Below are 14,050 nucleotides of genomic sequence, written 5' to 3'. Positions count from 1 at the left end.
CATAGCTTTGGAGTGAGGTTTTCTAATCTCATTCACATGACTCCCACAGACCACGGTGAAAGAAAAGGACTCTGTGAAATCCAAATGACTCCAGTGAAAAGGGAAATGTGAACTCAGCATTGTCATATTCCAGCATGGGATGCAAAGTCCCAGGAGGGAAAGATGAAGTCATTACCTGAAGGAGCGTCTCCACCTCCATCGTTCTTCCCGGACACTGAGGTCCAGCGCCGAGGGCCTTCTGGCGGTTCCCTCATTGCGAGAGGCCAAGTTACAGGGAACCAGGCAGAGGGCCTTCTCAGTAGTGGCACCCGCCCTGTGGAACGCCCTCCCATCAGATGTCAAAGTGATAAATAACTACCTGACATTCAGAAGACATCTGAAGGCAGCCCTGTTTAGAGGTTATTGTAATTTAGTGTTTTGTTGGAAGCCGCCCAGAGTGGCTGGGGAAACCCAACCAGATGGGTGGGGTAAATTATTATTATTGTTATTGTTATTATTAAACTATGATGGACTTTGTTGTGTAACTCATCAATTCACTTCATTCTTTTTTCCTGTGATCAAAGGCCTTAGCAGGACTATAGCTCAAAAAAATAGTGACAGTCAGAAAGTGTCATTAGGCATAGCTTGACATGCAGTGAATGAGATGCTAAAGGAGGACCATAGCTCCATATGTTTTCATGTAGAAGCTTCTGTATACAGCTCCTTGCATTTCCATGTAAAAGGATCCCAGCAATAGGTCTAGAAATTCTTAGAGAGTCTGAATCCCCAGAGATTTGCCACCTGTCAATTATTGGGTCTATGACCCTTGGTCTGATGGAAAGCACTCCCTGCCCACAAGGCCACTTGAGCCTCAAGTGACAGCAATGGACCCAGAAGTATCCCCCAAATTGCATACCCACTCCTTTAGAGGAATTGTAATCCCATAAATAGCAGACAACCTCCCATCCGTCTGGTCTAGCGAGCCACCCACTAACTACACTGGGGGGGGGGGGGTGACAAAAAAAAGTATGCATCCCCTACCAGGTAACCAAAGACCCGAAAGAAGGAAAGAGGAAGGGGTAGCAGGCCTTGATTTCGGGGGGGGGGGGTTACCACATTGGGTACTCTAGTGCTAAGGTGAACCACACCTGGGGATATTAGTAGCTCAATGAAAAAGTTAGATTTTCTTCAGTCTTAAAAAAAGATGGGAGGGGTAACACAGGATGGCTCTGTTTTAATTCTAAGTTATGGAGATGCCCCATTAAAAAGGGAGTGAATGAAGTGTAGCACTAAATGTCTAGTGTGGGAATGACATTGTTTTTCAGCCCCTAAATTGTGGCTTGAAACTGAGTTGTGCCTTGACTAAAGTTGTTTGTATCAATGCTGCCACGCATTGATACAAACGCATTAGTGGGTGATGAGAGGGAAGAAGAAAGACGACGAGTAAAGATAAAACATTAAAGGTGGGTCATTGTAGCTAGAAATATTGAAGGCTATTAAACTTTTTCAAAGAAATGATTGTTCATGCTGTCTCATGATTTAACCAACATTTACCTTTCCAATCTTGTTGACCTCAATGCAGTTTTCTTTAAATTTCTCTTGTAAAGTCTCCGCTAGCCGACAGAGCAAAGCCCCATTATCCAATTTCTCCATGAAGGTCTCGGCTGTTATTTCCTTTCCTGAAATGGAATAAAAATAACAGCATTCAGCATCAGCTTTGACAATTACCAATGTTCTGAGCAGGTATGGTTATATTGCAATTTTAGTTTGTGCCAAATTATAGTTGCGTCTTTAAAAGGAATCTGATGTCATATTATCGAAGTACATGGTCACCAGTTGTTGAAAATAAATAGTGGAGTTGTTTTTAGAATAAACCTCTGATTATGGACCCAAAAGGTAAGTGGAGCAGGCACATTATTGTATTAATATTTTTTGAAATATGGTTTCTCTCTATGTGAGCGAGCCGTGATTATAGGATTGTGAAATAGTTGGGGTTGTGTAAGGTGAAGACTACCCTGCTTCCCTCTACTTCTCAATGTCTGCAGATAAAATGAAAAAAGTCAATGTGGTGGTGAGTTTTTAAAGAAATCAATTTTAATGAGTGGATAAACAAGGAATTGGTTCTTAAGAAATAACAATGAAAAACTGCAATAATAAAAGAGGAAAGGCAGGAAAATAACCAGGATGCAGTTAGGAAACCTTTGGCTGGAACACTGTCTGCACTGAGCACTGCAAAACCATTAACTGAATTACAACTAGTTTTCATGTCTGGAAGCAGAGTGCCAACCGGGGACAATATGAGACCATCAGTAGAATGAATTTCATAGTGCCCAAGCTCCTGGCACTATTTTTCAGCAGCAAATTGTGTGGAAAGCAGCTGTTACTAACAGCCATAGCATTTGCCTCGTCCGTCTGTTTCATCATGATCCTTTAGACCTGCTCAAGAAGACTTTCTAAAAGATTTTACTGCAGAAGAAAAACTTAAAGGTAAAGGTAAACGTACCCCTGCCCGTACGGGCCAGTCTTGACAGACTCTAGGGTTGTGCGCTCATCTCACTCTAGAGGCCGGGAGCCAGCGCTGTCCGGAGACACTTCCGGGTCACGTGGCCAGTGTGACAAGCTGCATCTGGCGAGCCAGCGCAGCACACGGAACGCCGTTTACCTTCCCGCTAGTAAGCGGTCCCTATTTATCTACTTGCACCCGAAGGTGCTTTCGAACTGCTAGGTTGGCAGGCGCTGGGACCGAGCGACGGGAGCGCACCCCGCCGCGGGGATTTGAACCGCCGACCTTTCGATCGGCAAGCCCTAGGCACTGAGGCTTTAACCCACAGCACTACCCGCGTCCTCTGAAAAACTTACTCGCTTGAAAATGGTGGAGAGAGAGAGAGAGAGAGAGAGAGAGAGAGAGAGAGAGAGAGAGACTTTCCCCACCGCTCCATTGATGAATTATTATGTATTCTGGGGAAGGCTGCCAGAATGACTAAACCAACTAATGTCATATGTGCCTGAGAAGACAGACTAATGTATTTTGTTTGCTTTCATTACCTGTCAAGAACAAAAAGCACAGAACTGAGGTGAGTCTTGGGATAAGGTTTTCTTTGTTTCAGTTTTCAATGCTTTATCCATTTCCATTTTGTAACAGATATGGGCAGCAGTTATGTGCAATAGCTTTCCTACAGAACCTATATGCAGGATTCCTTCAGGTGTTCCAAAGAACATGTAAGTGCTCTTTGCAAATGGGGTAGGGAGCATGGATGTGCCACTCCTAACCTTTGAGGACTGAGCACAGTTGAATACAGTTCCACACTTACCCTGTTAGGGAATCCTAACCATTCAGAGCTCCTGATCAAATAAGGGGTTCTGAATGTGTTTAGAATCTCCCTGTAGACCAGTCTGGGGAAGAAAGGGTGGGATCACTCAGGGCAGAGCTTGCATGCAGCCTATGCATCCTCCCCAGTTTGAATCCTCACACATCTATCAAAAGGGCCTTTGTTCCATTTAAATATGATCCTGCAATTTAGAAATACCATCTGATTAAAGATCAGAACCACCCAGCCCTATTTGCACCAAGAGAGTTCAGTTCATTTCCTCTATTGCCTTGTCTATACAGTATGTATATAGTATGTCCCTTGCTCCCTATACAGTATGTCCCTTGCTCCCAAGTCCCCATTGACAGCACCATCAGAGTAGACTATGCAGCAGGGGTCCAGAGAGCAGCAAGTCGGATGGGGCGGGCCTCAACTTGCCAGAAATAGCCAGATATGTTTCCTACATACAGTTGGTACAGATCTAGGGATGGGAAAACACATCTATCCATTTCAGCTTCTCATTTTTCTCGTGGAACGCTCTGTCACAAGAGACTAGGGCCCTGCGGGACTTGATATCTTTCCGCAGGGCCTGCAAAACAGAGCTGTTCCACCAGGCCTTTGGCCAGGGCACAGCCTTTGGCAATCCTCACAGAACTCTAGCCCAATGGTTGCCATTAATCTGATTTGAATTGATTTTATAATGAAATGATTTTAGAATGTTGTATCATTTTACTGTTGTTAGCCGCTCTGAGCCCGGCTTCGGCTGGGGAGGGTGAGATATAAATAAAATTTTATTATTGTTATTATTATCTTCACTTCTGTTCTCCACATCAGTTTGTGATTTTAAAAAACAAAAAAACAAAATCGCCTCATGAAAATTCACCAGCATTTTAGTGCAAATTTCCCATAATATACACATTTTTATATCCAATTTTGCCTTAGATACACATTTTTGCAAAGCAATTCTCCCTAATATTTTGTATGGTGGTTTTGTGTGTGTGTATGTGTTTTCATATGCACATTTCACCCTAGTATATGCATTTTTGTACACACTAGTTGACTAGAGAATGGCACTGAAAAATTCAGAGAAGTGCCAATTTCAAAGATCAGCTGTGTTTTGGTTCACATATTGCAGTGGAAAGTGCAAATTAGGTAGGTTCACCTTTAAATGTGAACTGAATTGAATCCCGCCCCCCACCCAGTACCTCCACAGAGGAGCCAGAAAGTGTTCATTGTGTTGTATAGCTGCTGTTCTTCATTCTGTTCTCTTTCAGCAGAAGGAGAATGTGTTCCCTCATAAGCAAGCCTGGCCCTACTATTAGGGGCCAGCAACCATCTCAGGCAGCTGATTTTGGGTGCCCTGAAAGAACAGCTTTTTCCCCCCATTTATTTTTATTGTACTATTTTTATCCCTAGGGAGAAAAACTTGTGTTTTTTTAATTTGTCTAAGGTGCCAAACTTTGGACAGGCTTGGGTATAATACACATGGGGGAGAATCAGTTTGCCGTTCTACATCAAACAGTAAAAAGTTTGGGCCAGCCCTGATTCTGTGCATAGCTGTCAACTTTTCCCTTTTATTGCGAGGAATCCTATTCGAAATAAGGGGATTTCCCTTTAAAAGGGGGAAACATTGCCAGCTATGATTCTGTGTCCCAAGTTATGATTACAATGATTTGTTAGGAGGTGCTTTGCATCTCACCAAAACCTCAGCAAAAATGACTTTTGGAAGTTTTTAAAAGCACTCTGTTTTAGCTGGGGTTTGAGTGGCTTGGGTTCAACTTTCAACAAATAAAAGAGGATTCAGTTTATGTTTTCATTGGTTAAATTTGTCAATTGATATGTTATCTTGTGCATTTTGTGGTTTTCATGTTGTAGCCAGCCCAAAAACTAAATCCAAAAATAAAACGAGTGCAATAACAATGCAGAAATCACAGATTTTCTTAACTTGGCACCCCAAATTGAAAGTTTAAGCAACAAATCTAAAATAGATTTAACAGGCTTGGCATTTAAATTATTGCAAATTATTCATTTTTCACTAGCTGAATAAAAGTAAAGAAGACAACTGAAGAGAAGCACGCTTGTTTGCACAGCAAATAGCAAGTTAGAATTACATGTAAAGCAGATAATTCGTAATTCTAAAGTAGCCTCTGTCTTTGGAGAGATCCTCTATAAGTGATGCTTCCATTTCCTCAAGTTTAATATTTAAATCATTTTTTGTATCTTCTTCCCAGAAAACTTTATTTTCTCAAAGGAACTGAGACCATAACAGTCTCTGCTGTTACCAAAACAAAATAGGATATACAGTACGGCATTAGCTTTCAACCAACAAGATGTCACAAATTGCCATGGGCCTGCTTCTGAGATAATAGGGCTCAGCTCCCGATCGGAAACAATAGGAAAATGATATGCTCAGATTCAGATGGCAATTCTGAAGTGGGATTTCATATACTGTATGCTGCACAGCATGTTACAACATCAGCATACACATGGCTAGTATTTGAATAATCAATACACCATGAAGCCTACAGATTTCCAGAATGGGGAGTGTGTGATATCACCTGTGTGATAATAGGCATAGGACCCACTTGAGCAGTACATAGTAGAAATAATGCAGGGAGGAAGGAAATCTGTATTTTCAAGGTCACCTCTGTGCCAGCTGCTCAGACTGCCAGGTTAGTGTGCAAACACCAGCCAACAGCACAGAAAGCTATTTCCCCGACATTCTTCACTTTGCAAAAAGTATCTGTTTCATCAGAGCAGTTTCATATTTCTTTCCTCGGAATTTAACATTTTAATAGAATCTGGATCTGCTCACTGCTTTGAATAGAGATTGATACATTTGTGTATAGCGTAATTGTCACAAATGACATTCCATTTAGCATAGATTTGGGCTGGGGTTTTTTTACACTTTCCAGCCCGAATAAAATGGTCATTCTTCTAAATTACTATATTGTCTCAGGATTTATGGGTCTGTCCTACCTTTTGGGTTGATTTGATAAATATAGATTATAGAGCATTTTTTTTTATTTTAAAAGTTAATCTGACGCTGGGAGAGATGCTTCTACCAACACCATCTAAACCCACATAGATTATTTTATAGTCTGGCACACATTTATGGTTTGATTATTACATTTTGTAAACCAAGATGAAGTACTTATTGCAAAGTGAATGGGTTTTTGCATTCAACATCTGTAACTAATGAAAAATATGTTATGTAGTACAACTGTGATTCCAGAAGGCATCATGTGTTGTTGCTGTTTTTTGCAGAGTCATTTAATACAGCTTCAAACAGCATACCCTCCAACATTCCTCAGATGAAAATAGAGAGATTCCATTCTACATCATTATTGCCGCTTGAGCATTACCTCCTGGTCAGGTACAAAAGTTATTAGAGGAAACAAACAAAACGGCAGCATTTTAAACACAGAAATATTTGAGCTTATGTATTGCATTTAGGGAAGCCTGAGGGGAAAAGAAAATCAATAATAATAATAATAATAATAATAATAATAATAATAATAATAATTTATACCCCACCCATCTGGCTGGGTTTCCCCAGCCACTCTCAATAAATACAACTAATTAGCAGTGATACTGATATAGAATGGAATGTCCCTACTTTCTCCCTCCCCTCCCTATGCTGGAAGGCCTTATGCAGCTGAGGGTGGTGGAGCTAGAAGAGGAAGCATAGGGATGGAGGAATCTGTCTGTTTGAGTTTCCTTCATTTTTTACTTTTTTCAGTTTTAAATTTAGTTCCATTTATTATCACATCACTTTGCATTTTAAAAAAATGCATGAAAATCATACACAATCTCATGCACACTTCTAACATATACAGTTTGGGGGGGTTGTGTTTTGAGCAAGTTCTCTCTCTCTCTCTCTCTCTCTCTTACACACATACAAAAGTATATGCATAGTTCTCTGGAGCACAGCATCACAAAATCCAGAAAACTGGATTTCAAAGAATAGCTTCATTTTGAATCATGTATTGGTTTGGAAGTGCAAATTAGATTCTCATTACAGTGCAAACTGAACTACATAGCTAGCTATTGCTATAAGGAATTCAATGGGCCTGTAGACTAGCTATGCATACCAGAATCACAAATACATTTTGCTTCCAAAAGGCAGTTTATCCATGTTAATAATGCCTTACTATACTATTTCATAATTAAAACAGAGTTGCCTGCACTGGAATCCCAAAGATATCCTTTCTGAGTGCCAACCCTCCTGTGAAGCTTTATAAAGAATTAAAATTTGGTGTGGCATGTCAGAGCCTCAAGTTGCTATGCATGCTCCCTTGCTGATTTCATGTTTGACTTTGTCCATGTGAAATCTGCCTGCTCAGGAATGCAAACAAAGCCCTCTCTGTAGGATTTTCTCATTTAATATTAAAGCTGTATGTTTTATGTTCAAACCACGAAATCCTTGTTCTGGCACCATCCCCAAAACTAGAGATCTCTGTATCCAAGCAAAAGGGGAGCAAATGCAGCTTTGGGAATTCCAGCTTAAAGCAAAGCTTGGGAACCTGTGATACCACCACCCTGATGTTCCTGGACTCCAGCTCCCACCATCCTTCTCCATTGACTATGCTTACTGGAGTTAATGGGAGTTGGAGTCCCAACAACATCTGGAGAGCAGCAGAAGTCCCCCAGCTCTGGTTTAAAGGGCTGGAAATGATCCTTGGAACTCAAGACAGAAAGCACTTCCCCCTCCACTCTGTCCTGATCCATGTCAAAATGAGCACACAGGGCAGACATTTTAGGAGTTATAAACTCTTCCTGGAGCTTTGAAGTGTTAGATGTGTCCATTACTCATTCTAACAAAATGCTCGCACACCTTTTTAATCCCCGACTGTCAGTCCTGTTCTTTCTCTAAATTATAATATGGGAGAAAAGAGCTGTCTGCCTGGGAGAGGATATTTGGTTACTAATCTCACCTGAAAATCCAGACCTTCCTGAGCAGAGAAATGGATGTGGAAAGGGCATCTTAATGAGAGAAAGGAGGAAAACCAATGTGCTAGGATAATTGTGTGTTTCAACACAGATGCTTTTATATGCAATCTCTATCCCAGGATGCTATAGCTTCTGGTGAATGGAGAAACCATCATCAATACGTAATATTTGTATGGCATTTTCAGGTGTTCACAGTGCGTTATGCATTCAGTATCATTGTCTCCCATATTGCAGGTGAGGGGACTGTGGTTAAGAGAAAGTGTCTAAGGCTACTTAATGAGTTCATAGTAGAGGGAAGACACAAAGCTGGGCCTTCCTGATTCTCTTGCCACTATGCTGCACCAGACCTCAGTAGCAGATGAAACTATACAATCTGCACCTTTGGGGAAGGAGAAGGAAATGCCTGCTTTTAAGCACATTATTTCTGTCTTAGGTAGCCACTTTCTGATGAATATAAATTAGAGGAAAGATGTGCAGAAGCAAATGGTTGTAGATGGAGCAGCTTGACCAGGAAAAAAGAGCAAAGCAGGAAAAAAAGAACAAAACTGCTGGAACAGGAGAAAAAGATGAGGAGGCGGATCACAGGAAAGTACTTGCTAGCATCATGCAATTAAAATGAGACAGTAAATACACTGAGAAGGCTTGATGCCTTAACAGTCTTTCAAGCTATGTACTACTTACACACTTAAACACAGAGAGACAAGAACATGAAAGTACATATATATATGTCTGAACAAGGACACAGAAAGATCTAAATTGCATGCTGTGTGCTAAACATTAATAAATTCTGTATTTCAGACATGAACTGTCTTCACTTGCTGTGATGAACATAAATTGGATCTAGATTAAATTAGTTTCACTTAGGTCATTGAAATTAATGGGGGGAAATGATCATAAGTTAAGTCACATTAATTTCATCTGGAATTAATTTAAGCTACAAACCTTATCTCACTTACCTTGGAATAAGCCCCACTGCATTAAATAGGACTTACTTCTGAATAGACATGGTTAGGACTATGCTGTTAGGTTGGTTCCAGCACAGAAACATTTAAAATGTCTAATTTCCTCTGATCTGAAGTCATGCAAATGTCTGAAATATCACTCCCTGGAACCCTGAACAAGAGTGAGGATATGCTGTAACTGTTGGAAGTGGGGTGCTGCTGTTCAGCCCTAGAGTTCTTTAATATTAAGAGTAAGCAGCATATGGTGTGTGAACGTTTGTTAGAGAGCAGACTTTACCTGTTTTAATCACACACAGAGAGATGCTTGCAGTGAAAGAAAATAACAAAGTTGTTTATTATTGGAAATACATAACTTTGGGCTCGTCCACACTTCTGCTTGTTCTGCCGCTTTCCCTGGGGAAAACTGGCTCTTTACTGCTGAATCAGAGCAAACATCAAATGGGCTTTCCACAAAGTGACGTTTACTGCAATTCAGCGGTAAAGAGTGTGTTTTCCTGGAGGAAAGCAGCGAGCTACAGCTGCTTCCCAAACTTCCAGCAGTGACATTGTGCTGCTGGTCCCCACTTGTGAAGGCTATTACATAAGGTCCTGGTGTATGTTCTGTCTCATAATGTTGCTATCTATGCGAACTCAGGACAAAAGGGAGAAATGTGGTAAGAGGAAGGCACGCTTGGCAAACCCTCACCATGATCAACTCCTGCCCGGAAACCTATGTCCCCGCTGTGGAAGGACGTGTGGATCCAGAATTGGCCTTCACAGTAACTTACGTACTTACTGTTAAGACCGTGTTCATGGAAGACAATCTTACTTGGCTACGAGTGATCGCCGAAGATCTATGCATGTGGAAAGAGAGTGGAAGGTATGGGGAGGAAACCACTAGCATGCTTAATTAGATGCTGAAAAAGCCTGCCAAGGATTTATGAGGCAGACACTGCAATACACCGGACATTTAATGTGGGTGAACAAACTGAATCTTAATCCAGACAAGCAGAGGTACCCTTGGTCGGTCAGAAGGCAGAGCAGGGCCTGGGGATTCAGCCTGTGGTGAATGGAGTAACAGTCGCCCTGAAGACACAGGTTTGTAGTTTGGGTATGCTTCCAGAATCAACCCTGAGCATGGTTGCCCAGGTCTCTGCAGTGGTCAGGAGAGCATTTAAGCAGTTAAAGCTAGTGTACCAGCTCTGCCCATTCCATGAGATGTCTGATTTGGCCATAGTGATGCACACCTTAGTTACTTCCCTGTTTACTGTAATGCACTCTAAGTTGGAGCTGCCTTTGAAAAGTGCTCAGAAACTTCAACTGGCTTGAAGAGATTGCTGACCAGTGCTGGTTACAGGGAGCATACGACTCCCTTGTTAGAAAAATTTCACTGGCTACTGGACTGTTTCTGGGCACAATTTCAAAGTGCTAGTTGTGACATATAGTATGGCTTAGGTCCAAGCTATCTGAAAGACCTTATTCCCTCATATGAACCTGCCTAGCTTTTGTGATCTTCAGGGGAAGCCCTTCTCATGCTCCTGCCACCCTTGCAGGCACAAGGGGTGCAAGAAAGGGCCTTCTCAGTGGCTGCTCCCAGACTCTGGAACTCCCTCCCTGGAAAAGCTAGACTGGCTCCCTCCTTGTTGTCCTTCTGCTAGCAGGTGATGACTTTCTTGTTCCAACAGACTTTGGGGAACTGATTGCTTTTAATGAAAAGGCTGGTGCCTGACAGGAATGAGCCAGCTCCAAGCGAAGGTTTGCAGCCAACGGCAGAAAGCAGCCAGGAACAGAGAGGCTTAGGTGTCAGGCAGGCAGGGGAGAGCCAGCAGCTGCAGACTTCAGCTCTTCCTGACCTTGATGGGCAAGCTGATAAGGCAGCAGCTGAGAGCAGGCTAGAACACAGCCAAAGCTCACAGGAGACACAAAATGGCACAAACCAACTCAGAGACAGCCTCTCTGAAGGTTGGAGCTGATCCACTAAGTCCTAAGAGTCAGTGAATGGGAGGGCTGCTAGACAGGAAGCAAAACAAGAGACATAAGGGCTGTACTGTATGTTCAAAATCTTCTGTTGATGCCAGGAGTCTTCAGAAGGGTTCACCTTGAGTAATGGTACCAGAGACTTTCTTAGAGCCGTCCGGAGCTATCTGTTTGTTTTTGCAATAAATCCTCCTTTTGAATTACCTACGCTTACCGTGTTATCAAGCTGGGAACCTGGACTCCTGACAGTGCCATGTTGTTTCTATTGTAATTATATGTATGGTTGAATAGGTCGTCGTCGCCCCCCTCAAATGTTTTTAGCTGTGATTATCATTATCTGTAAGCTGCCTTGAGTCCCTGTCTGGGGGCAAAGGTGGGTTATAAATATATATATTATAATAATGATGGCAGTAGATAAGCAAGCTTTACATTCCACCCTTCCATGCACAGCAGTACCTAACAAAAAATATGTCATGGCTTCTGAAGGACAGTTAAGCCTGTGCTTGCTTCGCTGTGGCTTTCTGGGTTGTGAAGTTGCTTAAAATGTCTCACTAAGCATCCCTATTGAACAGGGGGAGGGAATGATAAACTCCAGGATGCTAACAGTCACCCTAGAGCAGATTTTTCCACCTGCGCTTCAGGAACTCAAAGCAGAATTACTGTTGCTCCTTAGAAAGCTCTGGCAATAATCACAGCATAGAAAAATAACCTTACCCAGCAGGTTTGTCAGCCACAGGGCCAAATCCTCCTTCATCGGCAACAAGTTAGCCTCATGTCTGCTAGCCAGCCACTGGCTATACTGGTGCATATCGGAGAGGCCAGGGCCTCGGGCCTTTGGGCTGAGGGAGGTGCACATCTTTTAACCACTGGTGCTACCTATTTTGTAGAAGTAAAAAAGAAAGAAAGTATTAGTATAGCATGCTGTGTGAAGACTTGTAATTTTTAGTATTATATATAGCTGCCAATGAGTCAGATTCAATATGAGTGTAATGCCAGACAAACAGAGGTTTGCTCCATGAAACGATGTACATGATAACAACCAGTTTGCTTTTAATAATAATAATAATAATAATAATAATAATAATAATAATAATAAAGTGTTTTGCTAGTGATAGTCTAGGAACATGGGCTAGGTGGATACATTTGTACTTACCTTGGTATGCATGTTGTCAAATATCTCTGCAAGCAGGGATTTAAAAGATTCAAATAATTAAAAAAAGAGATGATTAGGCAAAGGGGCAAATTGAATGGCAAAACAGATATGATAATAAATAGAGATTTCCCATAACATGCTTAATTGGGGGGGGGGGGTATTGCCATATATAAAAATGACCTCAGAACAGTGCCAAAGGAGCTGCTCAGTGACTTATGCCTGTTGAGTACCGTATAGTAATGCCTCTTTTGGCAATAAGCAGCATAGTAATTCATTCATTCATTTAAAAAATAGTCTAGATTTGCAAATGTGATTTCTGATTCTCTTTGGGTCTTTCCTCAAAACCTGTTTTGTCAGGAAAGCCTTTGCAGAGTCCTTGTGACACAACCTAGCCTGCACCACCCCTGGGCACTCCTACCTAAGTCTCTAAGACAATCTACAGATAGGAAATGGAGCAGAGGGGAGGGGTGAAGAGCAGTTGAACTTATTAGAATAACCGGGTGGACTTGGGAAGGAGCAATAGCTAGAGCAAAATAGGCCTATTTCTCTCATTTCAAAAGCCAGAATGTCACTTTATCAACATGAGGCCTACCAAGCTGAGAAAGGGTGAAATGACAAAGATCATAACTTCTGCAGAAAACACAGATCATTAACACAGATATCTGGGGACAGTTGCACTAGAAGTGCTAATCAGGTTAAGATCAAAATATATGATGTTGAAGTTTCTTAAGTAGCCAAAGGAAAACAGGGGGGAAAAACAGTAGCCTGAGAGCCTCCCAATTGCACAAGTAATGGTGAGGAGGAGAGATACTTTTTCTACTATCTCACAACTTTTGCAACTTTCCAAGGCTTTATCTACTATGTTTCTTTCTTAAATGTAACCTCCACCAGGGAGCCAGTGCACATTTCTATTGCTTATCCCACAAATAATCTTTCAAAACTAAGTATCATGGCTGATGGCTGTTATCCCAGTCAAAGATGGGCGAATGCAGCCTCACCTTAGAGCACAAGGTGGAGGTGTGTGTTGTTGTTTTTTTTAAGGCTCAAGAAAAGGCCATGTGCCATTATGAATTAAAGGGGAGTTTTCAGATTCTAAAGAATCAGTCAAGCTAGGAATCTGGATAGTGTCCCAGTCAATGGGCAAGGTCCAAAAAGCAGCACGGTTTTTCAGCATGCAACAGGATTAGAAGCTAATAATCCAGCATGTTACACAACTCAGAGCAGATGGATTTACAAAGGGAGCCAGTAGTCTCTCTCAAAGGACCACACTTTCAGGTTTCTCTGTAAGCATCAGAATGGTTAGTGCAATTGCCAAACAACTGCAGGGTACATGCAGCACCACTCAGTCTCCCTGCTGTGAGACGATAATGGTATTTATAAAATATCAACATTTCACTTATCATGTAAACTCACACATATAAAGCTACCTATAGCAGAGAAAGGTCAAGCTTGTTTTCTCCTGCTCTGGAGGGTAGGACCTGAACCAATGGCGTCAAGTTACAAAAAAAGAGATTCCGAATGAACATCAGGAAGAACTTTCTGTCAGTAAGAGCTGTTTAACAGTGGAATGGGCTCCTGATTGGAGGTTTTCAAGCAGTGGCTGGCTGGCCATCTGTCATGGATGCTTTAGTTTAGTTTCCTGCATTGCAGGGGGGTAGATTAGATGACCCTCTGTATGCCTTCCAGCCCTGCAATTTTATGATTCTATTATTTGCTGTGTTTTATACTGTTAATTTGCA

At 41.8% G+C, this 14,050-nt stretch overlaps 1 protein-coding gene across 3 annotated transcripts in view; it reads right to left on the bottom strand.

Moving 5' to 3' along the window:
- GAS2 (growth arrest specific 2) overlaps positions 1-14,050 on the bottom strand; it is a 117,668-nt gene that overhangs the window by 86,965 nt on the left and 16,653 nt on the right. For 2 of the 3 annotated variants that reach the window (XM_028729195.2, XM_028729215.2), the window contains exons 2-3: positions 11,873-12,034; positions 1,534-1,658 (exon numbers count right to left, since the gene is read on the bottom strand). In XM_028729195.2, the coding sequence (XP_028585028.1) occupies positions 1,534-1,658; positions 11,873-12,014 (267 nt within the window). In that variant the 5' untranslated portion in view covers positions 12,015-12,034. Of the gene's footprint in view, positions 1-1,533; positions 1,659-11,872; positions 12,035-12,311; positions 12,338-14,050 lie in introns of all 3 variants that reach the window. The other variant, XM_028729199.2, reaches the window with a different exon arrangement.

This window comes from Podarcis muralis, chromosome 1, assembly GCF_964188315.1.
Source record: "Podarcis muralis chromosome 1, rPodMur119.hap1.1, whole genome shotgun sequence".
Classification (NCBI taxonomy): domain Eukaryota; kingdom Metazoa; phylum Chordata; class Lepidosauria; order Squamata; family Lacertidae; genus Podarcis; species Podarcis muralis.
This window is presented reverse-complemented; position numbering and strand designations above follow the sequence as displayed.